Source organism: Anarhichas minor, unplaced genomic scaffold (genome assembly GCF_050575085.1).
Source record: "Anarhichas minor isolate MPS153535 unplaced genomic scaffold, ASM5057508v1 ptg000027l, whole genome shotgun sequence".
NCBI classification, from domain to species: Eukaryota; Metazoa; Chordata; class Actinopteri; order Perciformes; family Anarhichadidae; genus Anarhichas; species Anarhichas minor.
The window spans coordinates 1,530,925-1,552,758 of NW_027466473.1; the positions used below are offsets into that span (position 1 = coordinate 1,530,925).

The 21,834-nt window shown below is 40.6% G+C and overlaps 1 protein-coding gene across 1 annotated transcript in view; it reads right to left on the reverse strand.

Moving 5' to 3' along the window:
• Positions 1 to 21,834, reverse strand: part of dlg2 (discs, large homolog 2 (Drosophila)) — a 284,548-nt gene that overhangs the window by 228,002 nt on the left and 34,712 nt on the right. Inside the window, exons 3-4 of the mRNA XM_076101603.1 lie at positions 9,109 to 9,218; positions 5,174 to 5,181 (exon numbers count right to left, since the gene is read on the reverse strand). Coding sequence (XP_075957718.1) covers positions 5,174 to 5,181; positions 9,109 to 9,218 — 118 coding nt within the window. The remainder of the gene's footprint in view (positions 1 to 5,173; positions 5,182 to 9,108; positions 9,219 to 21,834) is intronic.

Here is a 21,834-nt window from a genome sequence, read left to right on the forward strand (position 1 = left end):
TAACCTTTAACTGAAATAAAATAATTGAAAGAAACATTAAATTCTTATCCTGAAACAAATCGTTTTCTCAAAAATATATGTGCCACAATTATTGGCACCCCTTCATTTAATATTTTGTGCAGCCTCCCTTTGCCAAGATAACAGCTCTGAGTCTTCTCCTATAATGCGTGATGAGGTTGGTGAACACATGGCACTGGATCTGAGTCCAGTCCTCCATGCAGAATCTCTCCAGATCCTTCAGATTCCGAGGTCGACGCTTGTGGACTCTCCTCTTCAGCTCATCCCAGATCTTCTATGGGGTTTAGGTCGGGGGACTGTGATGGCCATGGCAAAACCTTTATTCTGTGGTCGGTGAACCATTTTTGTGTAGATTTTGAGGTGTGCTTCGGATCATTGTCCTGCTGGAAGGTCCAACCACGGCCCATTTTAAGCTTCCTGGCAGAGGCTGTGAGGTTTTCATTTAATATCTGCTGGTATTTGATGGAGTCCATGATACCATGTATCCTAACAAGATGTCCAGGGCCTTTGGAAGAAAAACAGCCACAACATCAAAGATCCGCCACCATACTTCACAGTGGGTATGAGGTGCTTCTCTGTGTGGCTATCTTTCTGTCTACGCCAAACCCACCTTTGATGTTTGTTGCCAAAAAGCTCTATTTTGGTCTCATCTGACCATATAACCCGGTCCCATTGAAAGTCCCAGTAACGTTTGGCAAACTGTAGGCGCTTTAGTTTGTTGTTGATTGACAGCAGAGGCTTTTTTCTGGCAACCCTCCCAAACAACTTGTGGTGATGTAGGTGGCGTCTGATGGTAGTTTTGGAGACTTTCTGACCCCAAGACTCAACTAACCTCTGCAGTTCTCCAGCTGTGATCCTTGGAGATTCTTTTGCCAGTCGAACCATCCTCCTCACGGTGCGTGGGGTCAATGTACACACAGGTCCTCTTCCAGGCTGATTCTTAACATCTCCCGTCGCTTTATACTTCTTAATTATTGCCCTGGTAGTGGAAATGGGTATTTTCAACTGTTTAGAGATTTTCTTATATCCTTTTCCTGATTTGTGCAGCTCAACAACTTTTCGTCGCACATCGTCACTGTGTTCTCAGGTCTTTCCCATGGTGATGAATGACTAAGGGAATTTGGCCTGTGTCACCTCATATTTATACCCCAGTGAAACAGGAAGTCATGGTTGACCACTTAAGAGTTCCTAATCAAACAGGTGAATTTAAAAATGTAAAATATGACTGGAATTATACTTCAGTTAGATTTTAATCATGAGATTTTCTAGGGGTGCCAATAATTGTGGCACACATGTTTTGGAGAAAAATATTTATTTAATGTCAACATTTTTTTTTTCTTTGAATAATTTTACTTCAATGAAAAGGTAAGATTTTTGTGAATATTTTGAGTGAAAGACCAAGAGGATAAACAGCAAAGAATTTTTTTCACAGCCTGTTTTGCTCAAATTCTCTAAGGGTGCCAATGATTCTGGAGGGCACTGTATGTGTGTGTGTGTGTGTGTGTGTGTGTGTGTGTGTAGGATAATGGGATGGGGATTTAAGCAAATAATAGAAAATATTGTGCGCCAAAAACAACAATTACAAATAACAATTCACCTTAAGGTCCTCCAATTAACAGGCAACAATCTTGAAACACTTAAGAATTCTACTAAAAATTATGACTTCCATCATATCTAAGCTGGACAAGCTTTCAGCAGATGTTTGATTTTCATAAAAGGCCAATGTTGCTGCATCACCATACCCCTCTTATCATAATGTTGATGGACCAAATATGACTCAAAGATACAGAAAGACTGCAATGAACTGCTGATGAAAGCAGTAATGACAGAATTCAACAAAAATCGAGAAAGAGAAATTATGGAAAACATCTCTTCAACATTACCGCAGTGAAACCAGCAGAACATTTCACCACCACCCACAACTACAGCATCAACTTCTTGTCTCCAGATGTGTACTGTCATCACAAAGTGACAGAACCCCTTCTGGGTCATCAAGACTTGCAAACTGTACATTTTCATCTACAGTTATTTCAGGAGACACTGGAATATAACAGCAAAATGCAGCGTGCAGTTTTTCCAAAAACAAATGCAAGTCAATCTTGACTAATGCTCACAGACACATGAGAAAAGTTACAGCAGTATTATGTAAACGTACGAACAAATATGTGTTGTTAAAAGGTCTGTGCAGTGGGGATAAGGGGATAAAATACACCTCAAACTGTGTTACTATTGAATTCGAGGATTTAACATGAAACAGAGCTGTGCTTAGGTTCTTTGACACAAGCTTTACTGATGGAATGTAAGAGAAAGACACATTTTCCATAAACTATTAAAATATATATTCACATACCTGCAAACTCATGAGATGTGAAAAAGGTGACAAGCCCGAAACCCTGTCGGGGGGGGGGGGGGGGGGGGGGGGGGGGTGCTCAGAGAATTTTATTTTAAATATGAGCTTTAAAATGTAGCATTCTGGTGTACTCTGAGAATAAAATTAAGTGATAAGACAATATTTACTTTAAGCAAATAACTAATTTATTATTCAGTGATTAATCAGTATTTCAGCTCTAGTTGAACAGCTTTTTTTTTTTAAATCAATATTATTATTATTATTATCCTTTATTTAGACAAAATCAATTGAGACCGAGGTCTCATTTTCAAAAGTTTTAGTCTTATAAAAACAAAGATAGCAAGAGTAGCGAGAACCATCGCCTGTACAAATAAAGTGATTAGTTTTCATTGAACCCTGTTACTGTATGACTTCATATTAACTTCCACTGTTACTGTACAGCTGGTAGAATTGTGGCCTATCTTCTATTTACAATTAATATGCATTCAATCTAGTTCAATTATTTAAATGAAAATGATAATCTACTCTGGCTGAGGTAGCTTATCAAGAGTAAAATAATAGCTGTGATCTATACACACCTCTGCATTAGCAACCCGCTGAAATTAAGGTACAGGCACCTTAACCCTCTCATTACTTCAGGGTTCTTGAGAGCAACGTCGGACTGTTGGGACTGTTAGTACACTGGCTGTGGTCATCACAGTGAACAGTGTGATGAGAGGACATGTGAGCCCTTGTTGCTGTAGTTCATCTCCTTGGAGCAGAGGCTGCATTTAGCATAGCCTGCCTTATCAATGAACTTAAAATACTGTGACAGCAGGAAGCTGTACTCACGTCTGTTTAGACCTCCACCTTTATCCAGGCCCAGCTCCACCTTTATCCAGACCCAGCTCCACTCACAGTTTCAAGTTATTATGACCACAAAATCGCCTCATTCTACTTTGAGTTAAAAAAAACAACCTGCAACCAGATGCGCCAGTGTTCGGGTTTAAAGTTAATGAGTGACCACGTGAACTGAACCGGAACACGGGGGTTGCATGTTTCATCACGTTACGTTTTTTCCTCCTAAATCGCGATAATGACGAACGTTAACAGTCGACAAAGTTCCGCATGCAGTGGACGTTAACTTAACCCAGCAAGTATGAACGGTAACGGAACATAACGGAACTTAAACTTTAACGGAGGGAAATGAAGACGCTGTAGACGATTGGCCAAGACTCGTCACATCAAAGATGTTTTATTGCGAAGATCACGACATCACCTTTTCTCCTCGTATGACTCCAATCTGAGAAACGCTGGCTGGCCAGTTGACCCCCCCCCTCCGAAAAAAAAAACTCTACGGATCTACACGATTCACGTGGATGACATATTTTTGATTCAAAACGGTGAATTTCACCGAAAAGTGACACGTTTGCAGGTATGTATTCAGTTGAACAGGATTAATCTTCCTTTTTGACTTTTTACTAGATAAAAGGACTTCATAAAAGAAAGGATTTATTAAACCACAGTTTGAAGGAACTTTGTCTGTCCTTTAGCAACTCAGACTGTTTGAAAAATGCTTCAAATGCAGCTCTCGATGAAGAGAATCAAAAGACTTTAACTTTAATACTCTTCATATGCAGGATGCATATATCCAACCTGCAAGTACAGCACACTACCATGTGAGATACTACAGCACCACATGTTTTTGTTGAAAATCTCTATCACAGTCTGTTAGCGCTGTATATTAAGAATCAGTAACCTGCCCCGTCTGAGAGTAACTCGCAGGTAAACTAAGCCACTCCGATGTCCAACCCGTTTCTCCCTAGAGACTTTAAGCCTCTGAACTAAACTGCCCCGGTACCTGTTGGCTGGAGCCATCCTGGTGAAGAGGTGTGTTGCAGAATTTGATCTTGATTACTGCTTTCATTTGTGGACGAAGCAGCAGCCCTACACTCCTGATGTCCCGTCGCTCTCACTGAACACACTCAGCGTTTCAGACTCCCTCTGCCGGAGCAGCAGGGCTAATCTTTCCAGGTGATGCGGCTCAGGCACTTTCCACTTATTGCATTAGAGGGGAGGAATGCTTTAATCTCCTTTGTTCGGGCTGTCGCTCATACAGACTAGGTGTGATACATTTGGATTTGTCTGTTTATGTGAATGGCAGTGCTACTTGAAGGATTTGCTGTACAACTTAACTTTGAAGCTGGCCTGTACCTGACCCCAGCACATTCTCCTCACAAGTCATTTTCAGGTCTGTTCTCAGATTTCACTCCAGTCTAACCAGATGAAAATGAAATAAGGGCTTCATGCAGATGAATCACTGATGAACTCTATTCATTCTAGGAAGCATACATGGCAGCTCAAATGTCTGCACTGGCTCCTTTTTATTTCAATCCTGTTTTCTTCACTAAAATGAAACGTATTGTCACCTTTTCTACAGATGTTTCTCACTTTCTGATCTTCTGAACGGCACACAGAGTTACAGAAAACATAAGAAATGCATACAGCAGCAAGTACTTCAACGTATTGACTTAACAGGGGCTCTCAAGTAATCAGTAACTTACCGCAACAAACAATGCACAAAGTGCAAGGTGAAGATTTCTTCTAAAATATAGATCTGTAGTTTGAGACGCCACTACTGCTTCATTGCTTGACAAGCTGCACTCTGAAAACAGATCTGCCTGTATTGAGCAGTTTGCATGTAAGATTCCCAACGACAGCAAACCTAACTTGCACAGAATCTTTTGAATATCCATATGAAAAAAATAACTTCATATCCTCTACTTCTTCAAAGCAAATAGGAGCAAAGATGAACTCTCATCTTACCGAGACTGCTCACCAACACACAGTAGAAGTTCAGCTCATGTCACTGCGGTGTTCCACCATGCCATGAGTGATGATGAGGTGAAATCAAAAAATAAGACCACAGAATGAAATGGATGCTGGTAATGAGAAACACATTTGGTGACCTGGTGTAAAAGAATGTAAATGACCCCACAAAGTTAAATGGAGACACACACACTCTGTACACACAGAAGGAAAGCATGGCTTCCAGAGAGAACTCACCTCCGACGTCTTGGCACCGATCTCTCTCTTCTCCATCCTGCTGGGTTGTGAGCTGCTCTGCTCCCTCTGCTGGAGACATCAAACAGGTGCATAGGTAACTCTACGCCACCACAGTCCAACTGAAACACACTGACCAGAGGAACAACCAATAGATCAGGTAAACAATGGACCAGTCTTTCAGGGAAGGAGTATTTATAGCCTGAATGCATTGTGATAGGCCTAATTCACTGTATGAGAGACTGTATTTAACCCTGAATATGAGTTGGGACATGAAGAGAGCTACCTACCTTACATTTACAAATGCAAAGAAAAACACTGTATAATATAGTCTAATATGTCAAATGCTCTGACTGCATATGGTAAATAAATCTAATGTATATGAAAAAAAATGTATATCACATTTACTTCAAATGCAAAACAAAAGGAGCATGTAGTTGTAAGGGTCATGCAAGATTTGGCAGTGAGAGGTAGATGGAGTCATTATTGGCTGCTTGGTCTGTCTCCTGCTCTGGTAAGTCTTTAATTAGAAGCTTGGATAGCGTAAGCCTACATGTGCCCGTGGCAACCAGAAATAAATCCCTAGCACACGATGACACACTACAAACCCTTAGTACACGCAGGCTTCTTCTGTTTATAGCAGCAAGCTTTAAACCCAAAGCTATAGAAGCCTCTGACTTCAAATACCACTGTTTTCTTTATTTATTAAATTTAACAAATACAAAATGTATATTAAGATGACAAATAACTCAGCTCTGCTCAATCCTAGGAGTGAAATAATAACATTGACATCAATGTAGGGCTGGGCGGTATACCGGTTCAACCAGTTTGTGACACATAAACAATTTGTAACACTAATAATTGTACATTTATAAAATTTCCCCGCCGAACTGCATGCTGGGTATAGCTCGCTAACAACAGTCTGCTAACAGCTGGGAGAGGCTCTTTCACGCCAGTAACGTTACATTAAAGAACAGAAATGAGCGATGCAGGATGAACACAGACTGAACAACAAAAGGTATTTTGGTCAGAAACATATGCAACGCTGATTACCGTAATATGTGTCGTATTTGTTATAAATGTACGTTGGTACATAGAGGGTGATAAGAAGCTGTACATGGAGGGACTTAGGACCCAGGGGAATGTAGGTGAAGGAAACAGGAAGTGACAGAACGGAAGACATGCCACACAAACAGCTGTTCACCGCTCGCTGGCCAGTTGACCGGCAGGTTCTTTTCGGCGTTAATTAATTAATGCTTTAACGCGGAAAAAAAAAATACCGTGATATACCGTGAAACCGCCAGAATCTTACAAAATACCTTGATATGCATTTTTGGTCATACCGCCCAGCCCTACATCAATGTAGTTTATACTGTATAATGTGCGTTAGCCATTCAACTCTTCATGCAGCATGTTATTACAGATAAACCTGCACGATCTGCTGGTAAGATAAGTCCGCCAAACTAGTCAGAATAGAATATCAAATATGCAACTTAACATTACATTAAACAACATTTAAATGCAAAATACCTCATGGATTGCTCACTCAATAATTCAAGTTTTTATTATCTTTTGGACATTGTATACTTCTGGAGAGATGTCAGGAAATGATGGGAAGAGATGAATTAAGGTCCAAAGCAGGATTTGAATCTGAGATGTTGCGGTTCAGGGTTGGCATCTCAACCCCTAAAACCATTAACTCAAGACTGGGCTACTGTGTCTGCCCCCATGTGGCCGTTAGGAGGTGTCCACAAACATATTCACCCCAGATGATGCAGTGCCTCTCTTATTCAAAAGTACAACTACAAAAAAAGAATCATCTCTTCTTTTTTCATAAAGCAACTAATTATGTTTATGTAGCATTGCATACGCCAAGAGTCAAAACTACTTACTGAGAAGTTATTGAATATGTTGCATGTCAAGTCTTGAAAATAATATTTAGATTTTGCTTTATTGAACTACACTCTTGATTACTTTGGTGCTTACAGTCTGCATATAACATGTATCTATTAGTTGTTTATATATCTGACTAACCCATGTGGACCCTGTTAATTCATTTGGATGGGGCCACCTGCCATCACATTATTTGACAGGACGTTTGCGTAATCTTCAGAGGGCTGATTGTGGTTACAGAGCAGGGAATAGAACAGCAGTGGACTGGTGACCTCATGGTGGGGTCATCAGCCTCTGAGAACTCTTCTAATCCCCTTCACTTGTCCCTATCCTGGTACTACTGGATGACCTCATCAAAGTGGCTCAGCAGCTCCTGCTGTTACAGAGGGGCTATTTTGAAAGACCCTGTAACCATGATCTGTTTATGTCACAATAACCAATTCTTTACTGTTGTTGCAGAAAAATGGAAGGTATGACATATGACTGTTGACAAATAGAATTACTAGTGGATTACCAAGCTGGTTGGTCCCATTCCAGGTCAAACATGATGTTAGTCACATGTCTGGTGTGTTACTAACTTAGTTAGTATTGATAGTATTGGTTTACTATCACTCAACCATATCTACCTGTTCTTGCATTTTATTTTTGCTGTCTAAATGTATAATTATGAAGGACTGACACCAAAGCTTGACTTGCTGATGATTGAGATTCAGAAGAATGAGGTTGGTGTAAAATGCTGTTCCATTGTTGTAGTGCTGATCTGTTAGGCTGTCTGTCACCCACAAGACCAAAACCAGTAGAGCGTTTGCTATCTATATGAAGTCAATCTAGTCATTTAAGAATAAGAGGCATTAAGAACCACATTTTAGAGACCACTCATTTTTTCTTGGTAATTCTTGGAGGCAAAGCTACATTTTGATTCATCTTTCATGCTTTTTCAGCCCTCAACCACTCAGCAGCCTCTATCTCACACACACACACACACACACACACACACACACACACACACACACACACACACACACACACACACACACACACACCCCGTCTCTCTTAATTTGGACACATTTCTAACAAAGAGCACCTTTGTTCTTTTAAAATGTAAATAGATTCAGCTGATGTACAGAACCTGTACAGTTAGTCACAGTTCTCCGTCTGTGCCTGTACAGTGTAAATCATTTGCAATGTGTGAAATGCTGAAGTCTTCTCTTGTATACTATTTCAATTTCAGCAGCTCTACAGATAAATCAGATAATCTAAGCTCCAAAAACATGGGATGCTACATTTCCCATAATGCAACTCAATAGTGTCTTTCATTAGACCCTCCCTGTGTCCCATTCTTTCCCACTCCGCACCTGTAGTATGTAACTTATGAGAATCTGAACTCTGAACTGAAAGTAATGAGGAGTTACAGTCATTTCAAAATAATCAGTTTTACTCATTAATATTCAAATGGGCATATTTATGTATAGCTTCATGACTGATGAGCCTATGATTTAAATTGCTTTACTCAAGCCACTTCTGACAGAACACTGAATGTCAAGCATCACATTATGCTGTTAGCCTTACAGAGAAGCACAAACAGCACTTCTCCCTCCAGTGACATGGCGATCTATTTAAAGGCTTTAGACCTCATATTCAGCATGTCTGCTGATTCATGCTTTGCTGCTGTTATTGCTGATGCTGTCTGCAAGAAATGTCTACACCTCAGCCCCGAACCTGCTTTACTGCAGCATATTTTGTATGGCTTCAGCAGACAAACTACTTATAGAGAGTATTCTTCAGTCCAGGTATGTAAGGATTACCTCTGATACACTCTTCTCCCACTTGTCCGCCATGTGGTTGACCTCCTCCAGCTTTTGCTCACAGCTCTTCTGTGTGTTTAGCAGCGTCACTTCATAGAACTCCTGGATATCTGTGGAAACAGAGATATTATATGACTCAGGAGGTGGTTAACTTCTCCAAAACCAACACAGCAAACTAAAATGAACTCATTTGATGTGGAGACAGTTTAACCTGAGTCAGTGCTACAACAATTGTACTATACATACAAATGATCAAACTGAACATCTCACAGTTCAATATCAATAAGGTTAGGTTCTGTATCTAAAATTCACCTACCATAACAAAATGTGCATATTCAAATTTCCTTGCGAGAACAATACTTGTGAAAGCAGCAGTGGTTCTTACGCACATGGGCAGGTGGCACCCTGCCATCGGTGTATGAATGGGTGTTGTTCAGAGATTGTAGAAAAATATGAAAGCATAAAAGTATAACCATTACAACTTGTTTACACTTTTTAATACTCTTTACACTTTTTATAACTTTTTATGTAAAAAAAAGGCTTATATAATTAATCTTGTTCAAACAGGATCAAACCGGTTAAACATCCTGTTGTTGATCCAGAAACAGGAGGACTCATGTGTGAGTGACGCATGAACCTGAGGGAGGTACCAGCCTCAGACCAGCATAAAAAGCAGCTGCAAAACTGAGAGAACGGAGGCTTCACCCTTAGGGGTGACTGGAAGACCCTCAGAAGGAGAGCTGCTTTTTCCCAGTTTAGAGACTGGACTACTCTTCTTTTCTAGAAGACCCTGTGAGACGTTTCTGCTATCAGAAGACAGCTTACAGTGACTAATATCTTTTGCACCACATAGACTTTCCTTGAGTTGAAATTGTTTTATATAAGTGTTTTGAGAAAACTTTAATTAAAACACAGCCTTACCATTCGTAAATGACTGGGACTCAAACTGAAGACTGGTTTTTAGATAAAGTTACCCCTCTTCCCCTGTCCTGGAAACATGCGATACATATGTGACGAGCGACTCTACCAGAGGAGCTTAAGGTAAGTTCCCTGGGTGAAGACTTGGCAGTGTTAGTCAAAAATGGTGAGAAAAGTAAAATAGGCAGGAGTAAGGTACAGACGCTCTACGTAACTACTCATACGGGGTGTTAGGTTACATCCTACTGAGAGGGCCTAGGGCGTAGCCATACAAGACTCTCAGAAAGACAATAATTCCTAAATCCTAACGATTCAGCTACGGGGTGAGATAAAAGGCCGAAGGTACACTTTCGACTCATACAGAGGGACAGTCCCTGAGGTCGGACTACTGACGGAGTTACCACCGTGTTAGGTGCGAGCCTGCCCCGCTTTCCCTGGGGAAGAAACCCAACCCGCAATAGGGGCCGAACAATCGAGAGCAACTGCATTTGTTAAAAGAATTTAGTAAAATCAACAAATAAAAAGAAAACAGAATTGTATATTGTATATAAATGTAAGTTATGGTGCTGATTGCTGCAAGACCACCCCGTTAATACAGGAGCATGCTGGCAATCTATTTTGACAGCAGTGAAAATTTTGTTTTTGAAAAGCTAAATGCCAACAAATATAGATTGAAGCAGAATATTACATGTCCTTTGAATTTTAGAAATGATTACAGCTATTGCATGTCTTTATGGTGTGGGGGAGCACTCCACAAAGTTAGGAGTCACCAGTGAATGAACCCAGAATCTTGCTGTGAGGCAGCAGACTTGGGTTAAATATTAGGGGTGGGAATCACTAGAGGTCCCGCGATACGATATTATCACGATACTTAGGTCACGATACGATATTATCACGATACTGCGGTATTATCAAGATATTCTGAGTATTGCGATAACATATTGCGATTTATTACTCTTTTCAACTTAAAATTATGTCCCCAAAGGAAAACTGTGTCAACATGTTTTATCTAATAATAAGATAAAGTTTTCAGTCTGTTCATCTCACTTCAATCATTTTTATTGCAGCAAAATAGGATTGTCAAGCAGACAGACTGACCAACAATGTCATAAATGTTGCATGAACCTGACAAACTGAACTGTTTGTATTCCTTCACAGTCCAACTTAACTGAATGCAAACGTGTCTATAACTTATATAAGTAGGATATAAGAGTTATATAACTCAGATTTAACCCCGTTGTGAGGCCAGATTGAGCGGGTGAGCGAAACACTTCACATGCAGGAATCCCGCTAACTGAACGGCAACGCCCACGTTAGAAGCGTTGTTACAACCTCAGGTTTTTGTCGGCAATCCCCCATCTTGTGCTGCATTTAGCAGGTCTGTAATGTTTGCCCCGGTGTGACTTACGTGTACTGCTCTAGTTTGGAAAACGAGAGACAGCAGTCGCCAGTCCCCTGAGATATTGGCTGTTATAGTCACATAGGAATCCACTGCGCTTGACGTCCACGCATCGCAAGTTAATGCAACTCTTTCTGCTGTACTCAAAGACTCCACAACTTTAAGCTTCACTTCTCTGTAGAGCTTGGGCACGGCTGTGTCGGTGAAAAAATGCCGCGACGGTGTCATATCCATGTGTCATATTCATGTGTCATATCCATGTGTCATATTCATGTCCTTTTTCCCTTCCTTGTTAAAAAATTCAAAATAAGTCCAGACGTCTGATTTAGACGCGGCTGGTGCACTTATTTCTTTCTCCGATGATTTCTTTCTCCGATGTCTCCATCTTTGTTTTGACCAACTTCCTACCAATCACGCTGACCCGGCACCTCTGCTGACCTCACCAGAAAACAACTCAGCACCATCTAGTGGACTGAAAAAGCAATTGATTTGATTTTTCTAGTAAATTTTGTTTTTATAGTTTATATAATAAAAGATCGATACTTGGCGTCCGTGTATCGATACAATATCGCCACGCAAAATATCGCGATACTATGCTGTATCGATTTTTCCCCACCCCTATTAAATATAAAGGACTAAGGCCATGTCCACACTACTCCGTTACTCCTTAACAGCATTCCAACAATTATGAGGTTTTCCAGATGGTGAGGCAGACTTTAATGCACTAATAACACTGTGTACAGAACAAGCTGATAACCAGCAATTTTAATAATAAAACAATAAAGTCTGTAAATGGCTGCAGACAAATGCCCAAAAATCTTACCATGTACACTACACAGAGTTTCAGAATGACATTCCTACTGTACACAATTATGTACACACACACACACACACACACATCAACACAGACACTGCCATGACATCATAGCTTCCCTGCTACAGAAGATCAACATGATGGGGTAAGTCAAAAGTCATAAAAGAAAAAGCACAAGTACCACATGCAACAAATGTACCAAACATTTTGGACAGAGATATAAAATATATATATTTCGTTCAGCCAGGTGACCATATGGGTGCTTTGGCTGAATGTCAGCATGATTCCCTGCTGTATCAGCCTCACTGCAGCAGAATCTTCTGGGGCGTGGACTCAACCTTTATTGGTGCATCATTATCGTTATCTACCACAAAGCATCTGCATTGCATGACTCAAGTGAGCTCTTTTGTTTGGCATGCAATTCAAGTTCCTATTGTTCTTGAATGGCTGGTGATGTTTTACCAAAGAACCAGACCCATAACAAGTGATCGCAACATTTACATTTCAATAGATCTGAATGAAAACCACCAGATACAGGGTCATGTTTCTGTCCCAATCATATCACACAAATGATAGCATGAGTTGTGTTTGCAGAAAATAAATGTATCTACATCTACAATATATATTGATGAGGCTTTTCGTAAAATAAACAAACAAACAAAAAGACGATCAGAGTTCTTTTTGTAATTCAAATGAAAACAGGCTATTATATATGCAAATGAAAACAGCTAAATGTATGCAAATCCCCAAAGGCTCTTGAATGGTTGGTGTACAGGCGGGGTGAGTATCTGTGGAAGACTCTGTGGTACAAAAACAGTTCTCATTTAAATATGATGACCGAATAAAGTTATGCAGTAGAATTATCCTTAAAAGTTGCTATACAGCACATGACATCCAATGTACGGATAAATAACGTCTGACTTTTGATCTATTATAGCAAATTAAAATTAAAATAGTTTACGAAAGAAAAGATCCAACCAGACATCCATCTGCAGCGCTCACCTCTATGTCCACATGACAAGCAGTGACAGTTGGTCTCAAATACTATTCTCTCTACACTGCATTCCACTCTAAACCATCAACTGGGACCATCAATAGCTAGGCATAAAGAGAGAGGGAAGAATGAGTGACCGTAGTTTTAGTGTCAGAAATTTACAGAGGCAGAAAGTAACTCACAGTGCAGTAAAACCTCCCTGCTCTCTCCGGTCATGTTGCAGCGTGCTATCCTGTGAAACAGTGAGAGGACCAGATGCCTGGTGGCAAGCAAACAGTGAGCCTAATCCTCAGACATAGAGGCCGCCTGTTCCCCTCAATGCAGACAATGACCTTCCACCCTGCATAGCTGATTTCTAATTCAGCCCTCCTTTGTGCTTAACACAACCAGCAGTCCTGTCCAACTCTCCCTTAATGAACAAAACTCTAATTCTCCACTCTAAAGTGTTCCAACAACTCTCCAACCTGGCCTCCCGTTCTCCACCCTCTTCCCTCTGATATCTTCAAAGCCTGCTTCTCACACCAGTGTAGTGTTTTCATCATGCTTTGTACAAGTTAAGCGTCAGGTAATGAGAACTTGACACAAAGATAGTGAGCAGCGCTGGAACGGTCCATTCACTCTTTGTGCCGCTTTTAAGTAGGCAGCCGGCACAGTATTTAAGGCACATAGCCTACATGTCAAGGGCATCATGAGCCCTGCAGAGGAAAACGTAGTACTATATGTGTGTCTAATACATGTGTCCATGCTGGGAATCTCCACTGGCAAGGGGCATTATATGTTTAAGCCTCAGTGAGATAGTAAACTGTTCACATTTAGAGCCAATCTCCTGGAACAAGTTGTAACCAACATAAAATGGCTGCAACAAAAAAATATTATTGTTATTATCAATTAATTTTGAACTGTTTCATTATTTTGTGTGAAGCACCCACCACTAGTTCCCAACGTCCAGGGTGATTCCGTCCAATAGCTTATAGATATTACGTTTAAAATGACGTAAAGCAGAGAAAAGCAGCAAATGCTCTCATTGTGAAGCTTGAACGAGCAAATCACTGGAATGTTTAAACAAGCTCCATTTCATATTACTTTGGACTGATCAGTGAAGGAATTTGCCACTTTCCATTAACATTGACAGCAACATCAACCTAATGTTTAATATGATTTTAATTAAAACTACATTTCCTTTTTCTGTGAGTTGCAATTTGTAGTGCACTTTAGTTTTATATGTCCTACTGTCCTTACCTGTCATCAGCATTAGATTTAAGATACAAGACTGTTAAAGTGTTCACATTATAATCCTTAAAAGTGAAACATTAGTAGATTCCAGCTTTGTCAGTTACAGACTTGCATGAGCCAACGTCCTCAAAACTCCTGCTTCATGGATCAACTGAGGCTACAGTCTACTTTAACAGATTTGGCCAGTATGTAAAATGTGGGTCAAAAAAGAATGTTACATAACAGGATAACGTGCATGCTAAAATTTGTAATCATGTAATTATACTTTAACAGTGGACGTATCTGTTAAGCCTTGGCATTAACTGTTAATCCACAGGCTCTATCAGAAAATACAATGACAAAATCACAATCTGGTGAGTATTTTTGGTAGCGGGGCCAGATAGCATGAATGCTCTTCAGCACACACATGCAATACTGGCCAGCAGCAGAGTATGCTACTGTGTCTGGTCTGCATCATTAGGGCCCGAGCACCTTTGTTATTGGAACCAAAGATATAATAATCAGTGAGGTTTACACAGACGATACACCTTACTGTACAGTTGATTCAGACCAAGATGTCCCAGTAAAATGCAACTATCAGCTGTTTTTGATTCATATTACATTTGCTTAACCCTTTAATTCGATAAGATGTAGATGAATCTGTCCATTATTTTAATAGTTCAGTATTGTCTGAAAGATAACAGGTATCTTTATGCATGGCAGTGGCACTAATAGGCCATCATTCATTTTTTGTTTCCACATTTATGTTTAAAATGAAAACATCAATTTGAATATCTTGGAGGCATGATTATCATGCTATTGACAGACAATGTTGATGTTGGCATTGGTATCAGCTGACAAGGTGTGTTTATGATGTCAGTGGCACGGCCTCCCTGCTCACTGTGCCTTGCACATGTTTAAAATGAAAACATGAATATATGAACATGTGTATTACTTGAATAGCTTAGTATTGAATGCACAATAAAGAGGTATTCATAGTACTAGACCCATTTAATATAAAACACAATTTTATACAATATATATAGTCGGGGGTCCCTGCTCCATCGCTCTATCAGTTTGGGGGTCCTTGCCCTGAAACACATTGAAGACCCCTGCTGTAGACTATAAAGCTGTTTAAATGGGATTCAGAGGTAAAGCTCACATTAGAATGTTCACATGCATGGTTTCTGTCACGGATTCCCCTTCATATTAGTTGTTTTCATCCTGCCTGCCTCTTTAATTAACTCTCCTGTCATTTCAGATCCTGCCATTCACACCCGATCACCTCTCATTCAACTCACACAAAGTGTTTTTACAGTGAAAACGCATGGACACTGTCACAATGCTGATCTGCTTACATAACTGGTGGGTGGAGTGGGCAGTGACTCACTGTGTAGCCGTGTTTCTTTGGGGAGCGATTATTCCAGCTGCATCCCTTCCCTACAGCTAGCCCTCCTCCACAAAGGTGCCAGATAATCCTTCTATCTCCCAACACACACAGGCTACCAATGAATGAGAATACATCACTGCTCACTCCTCGGGTTAATAACATTGTATTGTCAGCCTGGTGCTGTTAAAATGTAAAAGAATTGCCTTTAATCCAGGTTATTGACCAATACCTAACTCTCACAATTTTTGTGAATCGTGGAAATAAAGAGTAAATGAATCATTGAGGTGTTGTAATGTGAGGGCTGGAGAGCAAGAGTTAAAGCTATATATCTTTTTTTTGTCCCCAAATATCAAAAAGTATTGAGTCTTGAGTTCACATCCTTTTTTCTTCCCTTGCAAGGTTGCAGCTTCACCACTGGAGACAAAAATGTGAATGTTGAAAGCAAGGGAGTATCTGAACATAGAGGAACAGTGGGTGGAAAACTCCACTGAGGTTTAATACCAATGTGAGGGAACAGTGAGAGGAGGATTAAAACTAATGACTGCAAGAAGTAAACACTTTAAGCTCTGACTCACACTATTTTCTGCATTTTATTTTAAAGGTTTTCTGTAGCATTTTCTATTAATAAAGCATCAAACCGCTATTATGTATGTAAAGATATAGCGGCGTAACGTCTACCTGAGCAGAGAATGAACTCTCTCTCTGTGTGTGTTGTGATCCGAGCTTCTCTACTTTGTTGACATGCCGGGGCGGCATGTCCCTTTTAGTGCATGTTAGCGTGCCCCACTGGTTAGCCCTCGGCCGCTGCTCTACAAAGCGCTCATACGGCGGTTACAGCTGACAACGTCAACCCAACCAACAGCACTGTCGCAGAAGCTGAGCACCCATCCTCCGGTTCTCCCTCAGGGAAACACTGTTACGGTTGTCTGCACCGTTGGCGCTGTTAGCACCAGCCGTTGACATGTTGAGGGCTGTGTGGAGGCAACAGATTTGCTCTTAATTTGTATTGAAGACTGTTGGTTTCTGGGAAGGAGAAGTCGGGTGGAGTCACACACATTCAAACGTGTCTGAACTCTCATATCCAGGCACCTTGCTCATGGCATCTCCATGGAAACAAATACAAAGTGCACTATTGATAACGACATTAGTACTTGTGAGGAAGTCTTTACTTTTTATTTTATTGTATCTTTTAAACGGTTAGACTCAGTGAGTCTCTGGGCACTGACACTGCAGGAGTGACTGAGACGACACTGAAATCCACTTCTCTCCTGAGAACGCATGGAAACACAGACCTGAATGGAGCTGCAGAAAGCAGTGCTCTGGGGCTCTACATGAGCTCACACACAGCCAACAATGGTAACACCATCACAAACTCCATACATGAGGGTAGCCCAGGGGCCTACCTAGCTGAATTAAAAAGCGATATATTAATAAACTCAATCAATCAATTATAGGGCAAGAAAAGAGGTTGTAAACATGCCAACCGTTTATCCAAATTATCTAAAAACCTTTATTCAGAGGTAAAGCTGAAAGCGAGGGCAGCCATAAGTCTTTAACAATCTCTCACTGCACAGGTAGAGTGTGTTTCTGCACAGCAGGGACGAGGGACAGACCGAGAACGTCTGTCTGTAAACTGTGATGGGAGTTTACAATGGACAGTTTGGGTAATGATTGCACTGTTCAGCATCATGTTCTACTCCAAATACATTTGCAGAAACTGTCTGATTGTCTGACTGCTTTAGAAAACTAAAGAATGCCTGTCAAAGGAATGCTGACAATACAAGCAAACACCAGCACAATCACTGATAACACATCATTTGATGAAAAAGATTGTGCTAAATTACAGCTCTCTGTTTTATAAATGACATTGTGAAATCATTTGAAATCCCTGCTACTGTGTGAGCACACTATTATTATAGAACACAGTGTACATTATAAGAATGGAGGATAATGACTGACTTCTCATCAGCACATTTACCAACTTCAACAGCAACACTAGTGTTGACACTTGTGTGTGTCATTATGGCAAAATGTGGGAACAACCACAGAGGAGGGTTGGAGTACTTTGCCACGTGTTTAGAAGTCTGTCTGTAGTCAGTTTCTGTCACCTTGATAGCGTCAACAGTGTAAGATGCAGTCACAAAACGTGGAGTTGAGATCTAAAGGAAGGCAGAGTTCAAAGAAAGAGTGCTGCAAGTAGAGGTGTGATCCCATCACAAGATGTTAGCTGTATCACCTCCTTGAAATACATTACTGTCAGGAATAGTGTTAAAATTATTGATTTGAATGAGATTTGTATTTAATGTTTATCAAATTGCTATGTGCTATGCAGCTAAATGTGACTCAGCACTGAAGACCATCATGTTTCAAGTGTAACCTCACCCCCAGGTCTGAGCCTAAGTTCACCCACTGCATGGATTTGAAAAATGCAATAAAATGGGCAAGGGGCTAAGAGATGAAACCACACGCAGGTCCTTATGAAGAAAGCCTCATGACAGCTACAATAGCTTGGAAAGTAGCGATATGGCATGTAACAAAACCCTGCCTCACTCCCCTCTGCTGGGAGAAGAGTGCGTGCCAGCGTCGGAGACGGACCGCTGCAGCTGTAGCAACTGGATTAAAGCCAGCGGAAACCCTACAGCACCTCCCTCTCCAGATTGGGCATCGGGGATTTCATTTAATTTCATTTTCATTTCATTTTTTAAGTATTTAAGTATTTTTTTAAGTATTCATACTTTATGTATTTGTTTTGTTCGAAACTAAAATGTTTATACAAGTAGCCAACTCCTTTAAGGAATAACTCATTGTGTAGGTTGTGTGCATAACGTTAGCCAGTTTGCAATGCAGTTGAGAGAGAGAGAGGGAGACAGCGTGTGTGTAACGATGAGAATTAAGTTAGTAGTAGCATGCTGTGAACGTAGCAGTGCACTGTGTTTAGGTTTAGGTCAGCGGTCACTAATAGGCGGACCGCGGTCCGGGTCAGGAGGCCGTTGTATCTGGACCCGGACCTATAACCGCAGCGTGCTTCTATTTCAACCAGCGCAGCTTTTCTAGCCTTTACGGTACTCATTCAGCATTCAAACCCACCGACCAATTACATGCATTGGAAACTCTCTTATGTGATGCTTGTCAGCCAATCAAATATGTGTATTCTGATAGGCGTCGCAACTCCAGTGAGATATACACAGACAAGGGAAGACGGGGAGAGAGTCTCAACAGTCGGAGAAGTACGTGAGTCAGAGAAGTTATTTCACATGACGTTCTCCAAAAAGAGAAGAGGACAGAGAGACCAGAGTCTTAAACCAAGCATTGACAGACTCTTATAGGTTAATTCTTCCCACGGGCAGTTTGAAACCAGTATGTCTCATATGTTCAGAGGCTGTAGCGATTATTAAAATCAGTGATGTGAAGCCACACTATGAGACAAAGAACAACTCTTTTGAGCAAACGCACCCACTCACATCTGAAGTGAAGGTACAGCCCAGTATGATCAGAATCCTAACATGAATTAACTGCCAAACAATGATGTTAACGGAGAGGACTAGAGCTGATAACCACACATAAAGTCCCTGCACACACATTTCTCTTTTTAGAAGATGAGAAGAATATATCGTGGTTTTCTTGGTTGACATCACTTCACACCTGAATGGACTGAATTTGAAGCTGTAGGCCAATTATATTAAGTCATATTTTTCAAAAGCTTTCGGTTATTTAATCTATTCTTAAATGCATCCCTTATTTTACTTGAAATGAGAGAATATTGATTTATTATTAGATTATGTATTATTTATAATTCATCCAGTTCAATTTGAAAACTGACAATAAATATTGTTGAGATATTATTCAATTGAACTTTCTTTATTTGATTAGATAGTGACTTGTTGACTACAGAGAGACGTTAATACTGTTGGCTACTTCAATACATATGGTATAAATCACAGCGCAAGTTAGACATTATTGTGATGTTCTGGACCTTTGCCTGAGTGAATTCTCGCTAAATGGACTGAATTTGAATTGATTACCCCTAGTTTAGAATATGTGTCACTGAACAAATGTTATAACTCCTTAAGAACCAAGCCAAGTTTAATCCTGATTTCAGGATTAAAGTGAAGAGCGTTAGCCCTGAATTTAGAAACAATTTAAGGCCTTTAGGTGGATTGGACTTTAAGGCGGGCCCACTATTCAGCAATGTGGGTTTACTTCGATTCTAGACTCTTATGTATTTGTCAATTGGGGGGCTCATTGCAACTACTTAAATGCAACACAGTGCGAGTGAGTGAGTGAGTAATAATGTAACTGTGTATTTCAGTACTCTTTGAAACATTTCAGATAATTTTAACAATACCATGAATTATCATGATATTGTTCAAATATGACTGCTAAACATGATCATTTTGAGTCACTATAATCATGATATGAAATTATCCTTCCGTCTCATCTCTATTCTATACAACCTCAACCTTTTTATCACACACTGGCTTTGACGTGAACTGCATACATCCGCTAATGAAAAAGGCTGATAAACTGCATCTTCTCTGCAAATGCCAACAGAGCGGTTTATCAGAGACTACCTCCAGAATTTGGGAGTGGGGAGGATGGAATGGTCCTGACCTCAACCCCATTGAACACTTGTGGGATCAGCTTGGGCGTGCTGTTCGTGCCAGAGTGACCAACACAACCACGTTGGCTGACTTGCGACAAATGCTTTTTGACGAATGAGATGCCATCCCACAGCAGTGTGTGAGCAGGCTGGTGACCAGCATGAGGAGGAGCCAAGCTGTTGTGGCTGTGTATGGTTCTTCCACACGCTACTGAGGCTCCTGTTTGTTAAATGAATAAATTGTTAAATTGCCAATATGTCTTGTTTCTTCAGACTTCAATCATCCAATCCACCAAACAACGCCAATGGCAGAATAAGTTGTTTGGCATTGGCAGAGAAGATTTGGCAAATGTTTCATGGGCGCAACCCACATACTCAGCTCTGCTGCTCATCCCACAAATGCATGATCCTGACAAATGTGGCACCATTTAAAAGGGAAATAAACAGGCTTTCCAACAGTATAATATTTATTGCCAAGAAGCATTGTTACAACAGAGAAATAATCTACCAAACACTAATGTCCTTACTTTTTGTGGTATGTTTATAAGGACCAAATGAGATTCAGCAGTGGAACTGCATTAGAAGAACACAGTAATTGATGAATCATAACCCACAGCTTCATGTTAATTTCATGCCTACTCTACTGCCCCAAGCATAATGGGAGTCTGAAAAGAGTAACTCATACCATAGCTCTTGTGCGTGTGGGGCTACAATTTCCTGTGAGGTCAGTCACAAGGCTGAGGTAAAGCACAGTCAGCTGCAGCTGGGTCAGCTAAGTGTGTGGGTGTCTTAATGACCTGACAGTGCCGACTATAATAGTACTGAGAGCTACATCAGTTCTTGCTACGACGATCACGCAGTACGCCAGATGCACAAAATCTAGTGTGACATAACAAAGAATGTTCACACACACCTGCAAACTCGTAAGAGGTGAAAAAGGTGACAGGCACCCGAAAGCCTGTCGGGGGGTGCGGGGGCAAGCTCCCCCGGGAGAATTTTATTTCAAATATGAGCTTTAAAATGTAGCATTCTGGTGTACTTTGAGAAGACAAGTAAGTGATAAGACAATCAAAAAACACAGGCCATGATGTTTGTCTGTCCCTTGTGCCAAGGTGGTGAGTACTTCCAGGAAATTAACCTTGTTTTGAGTAGTTGACGATTGACAAGTGGGGGTTTTCCGGCTTGTGTGGGGTGTATCTCGGTCTGGTTTAGATTGGAGAATCTTGGGACAGTTGGGCCCAGAACACATCGTCAGTAATGTTAAGAAGAAGAAGAAAGAAGAAACTTTATTGTTGTCATATACACATACATGAAATTTAACTTCTGCATTTAGCAGTGGGCTGCTGAGAAGAGCACGGGGAGTAGTTAGGGGTTCAGTGTCTTGCTCAGGGACACTTCT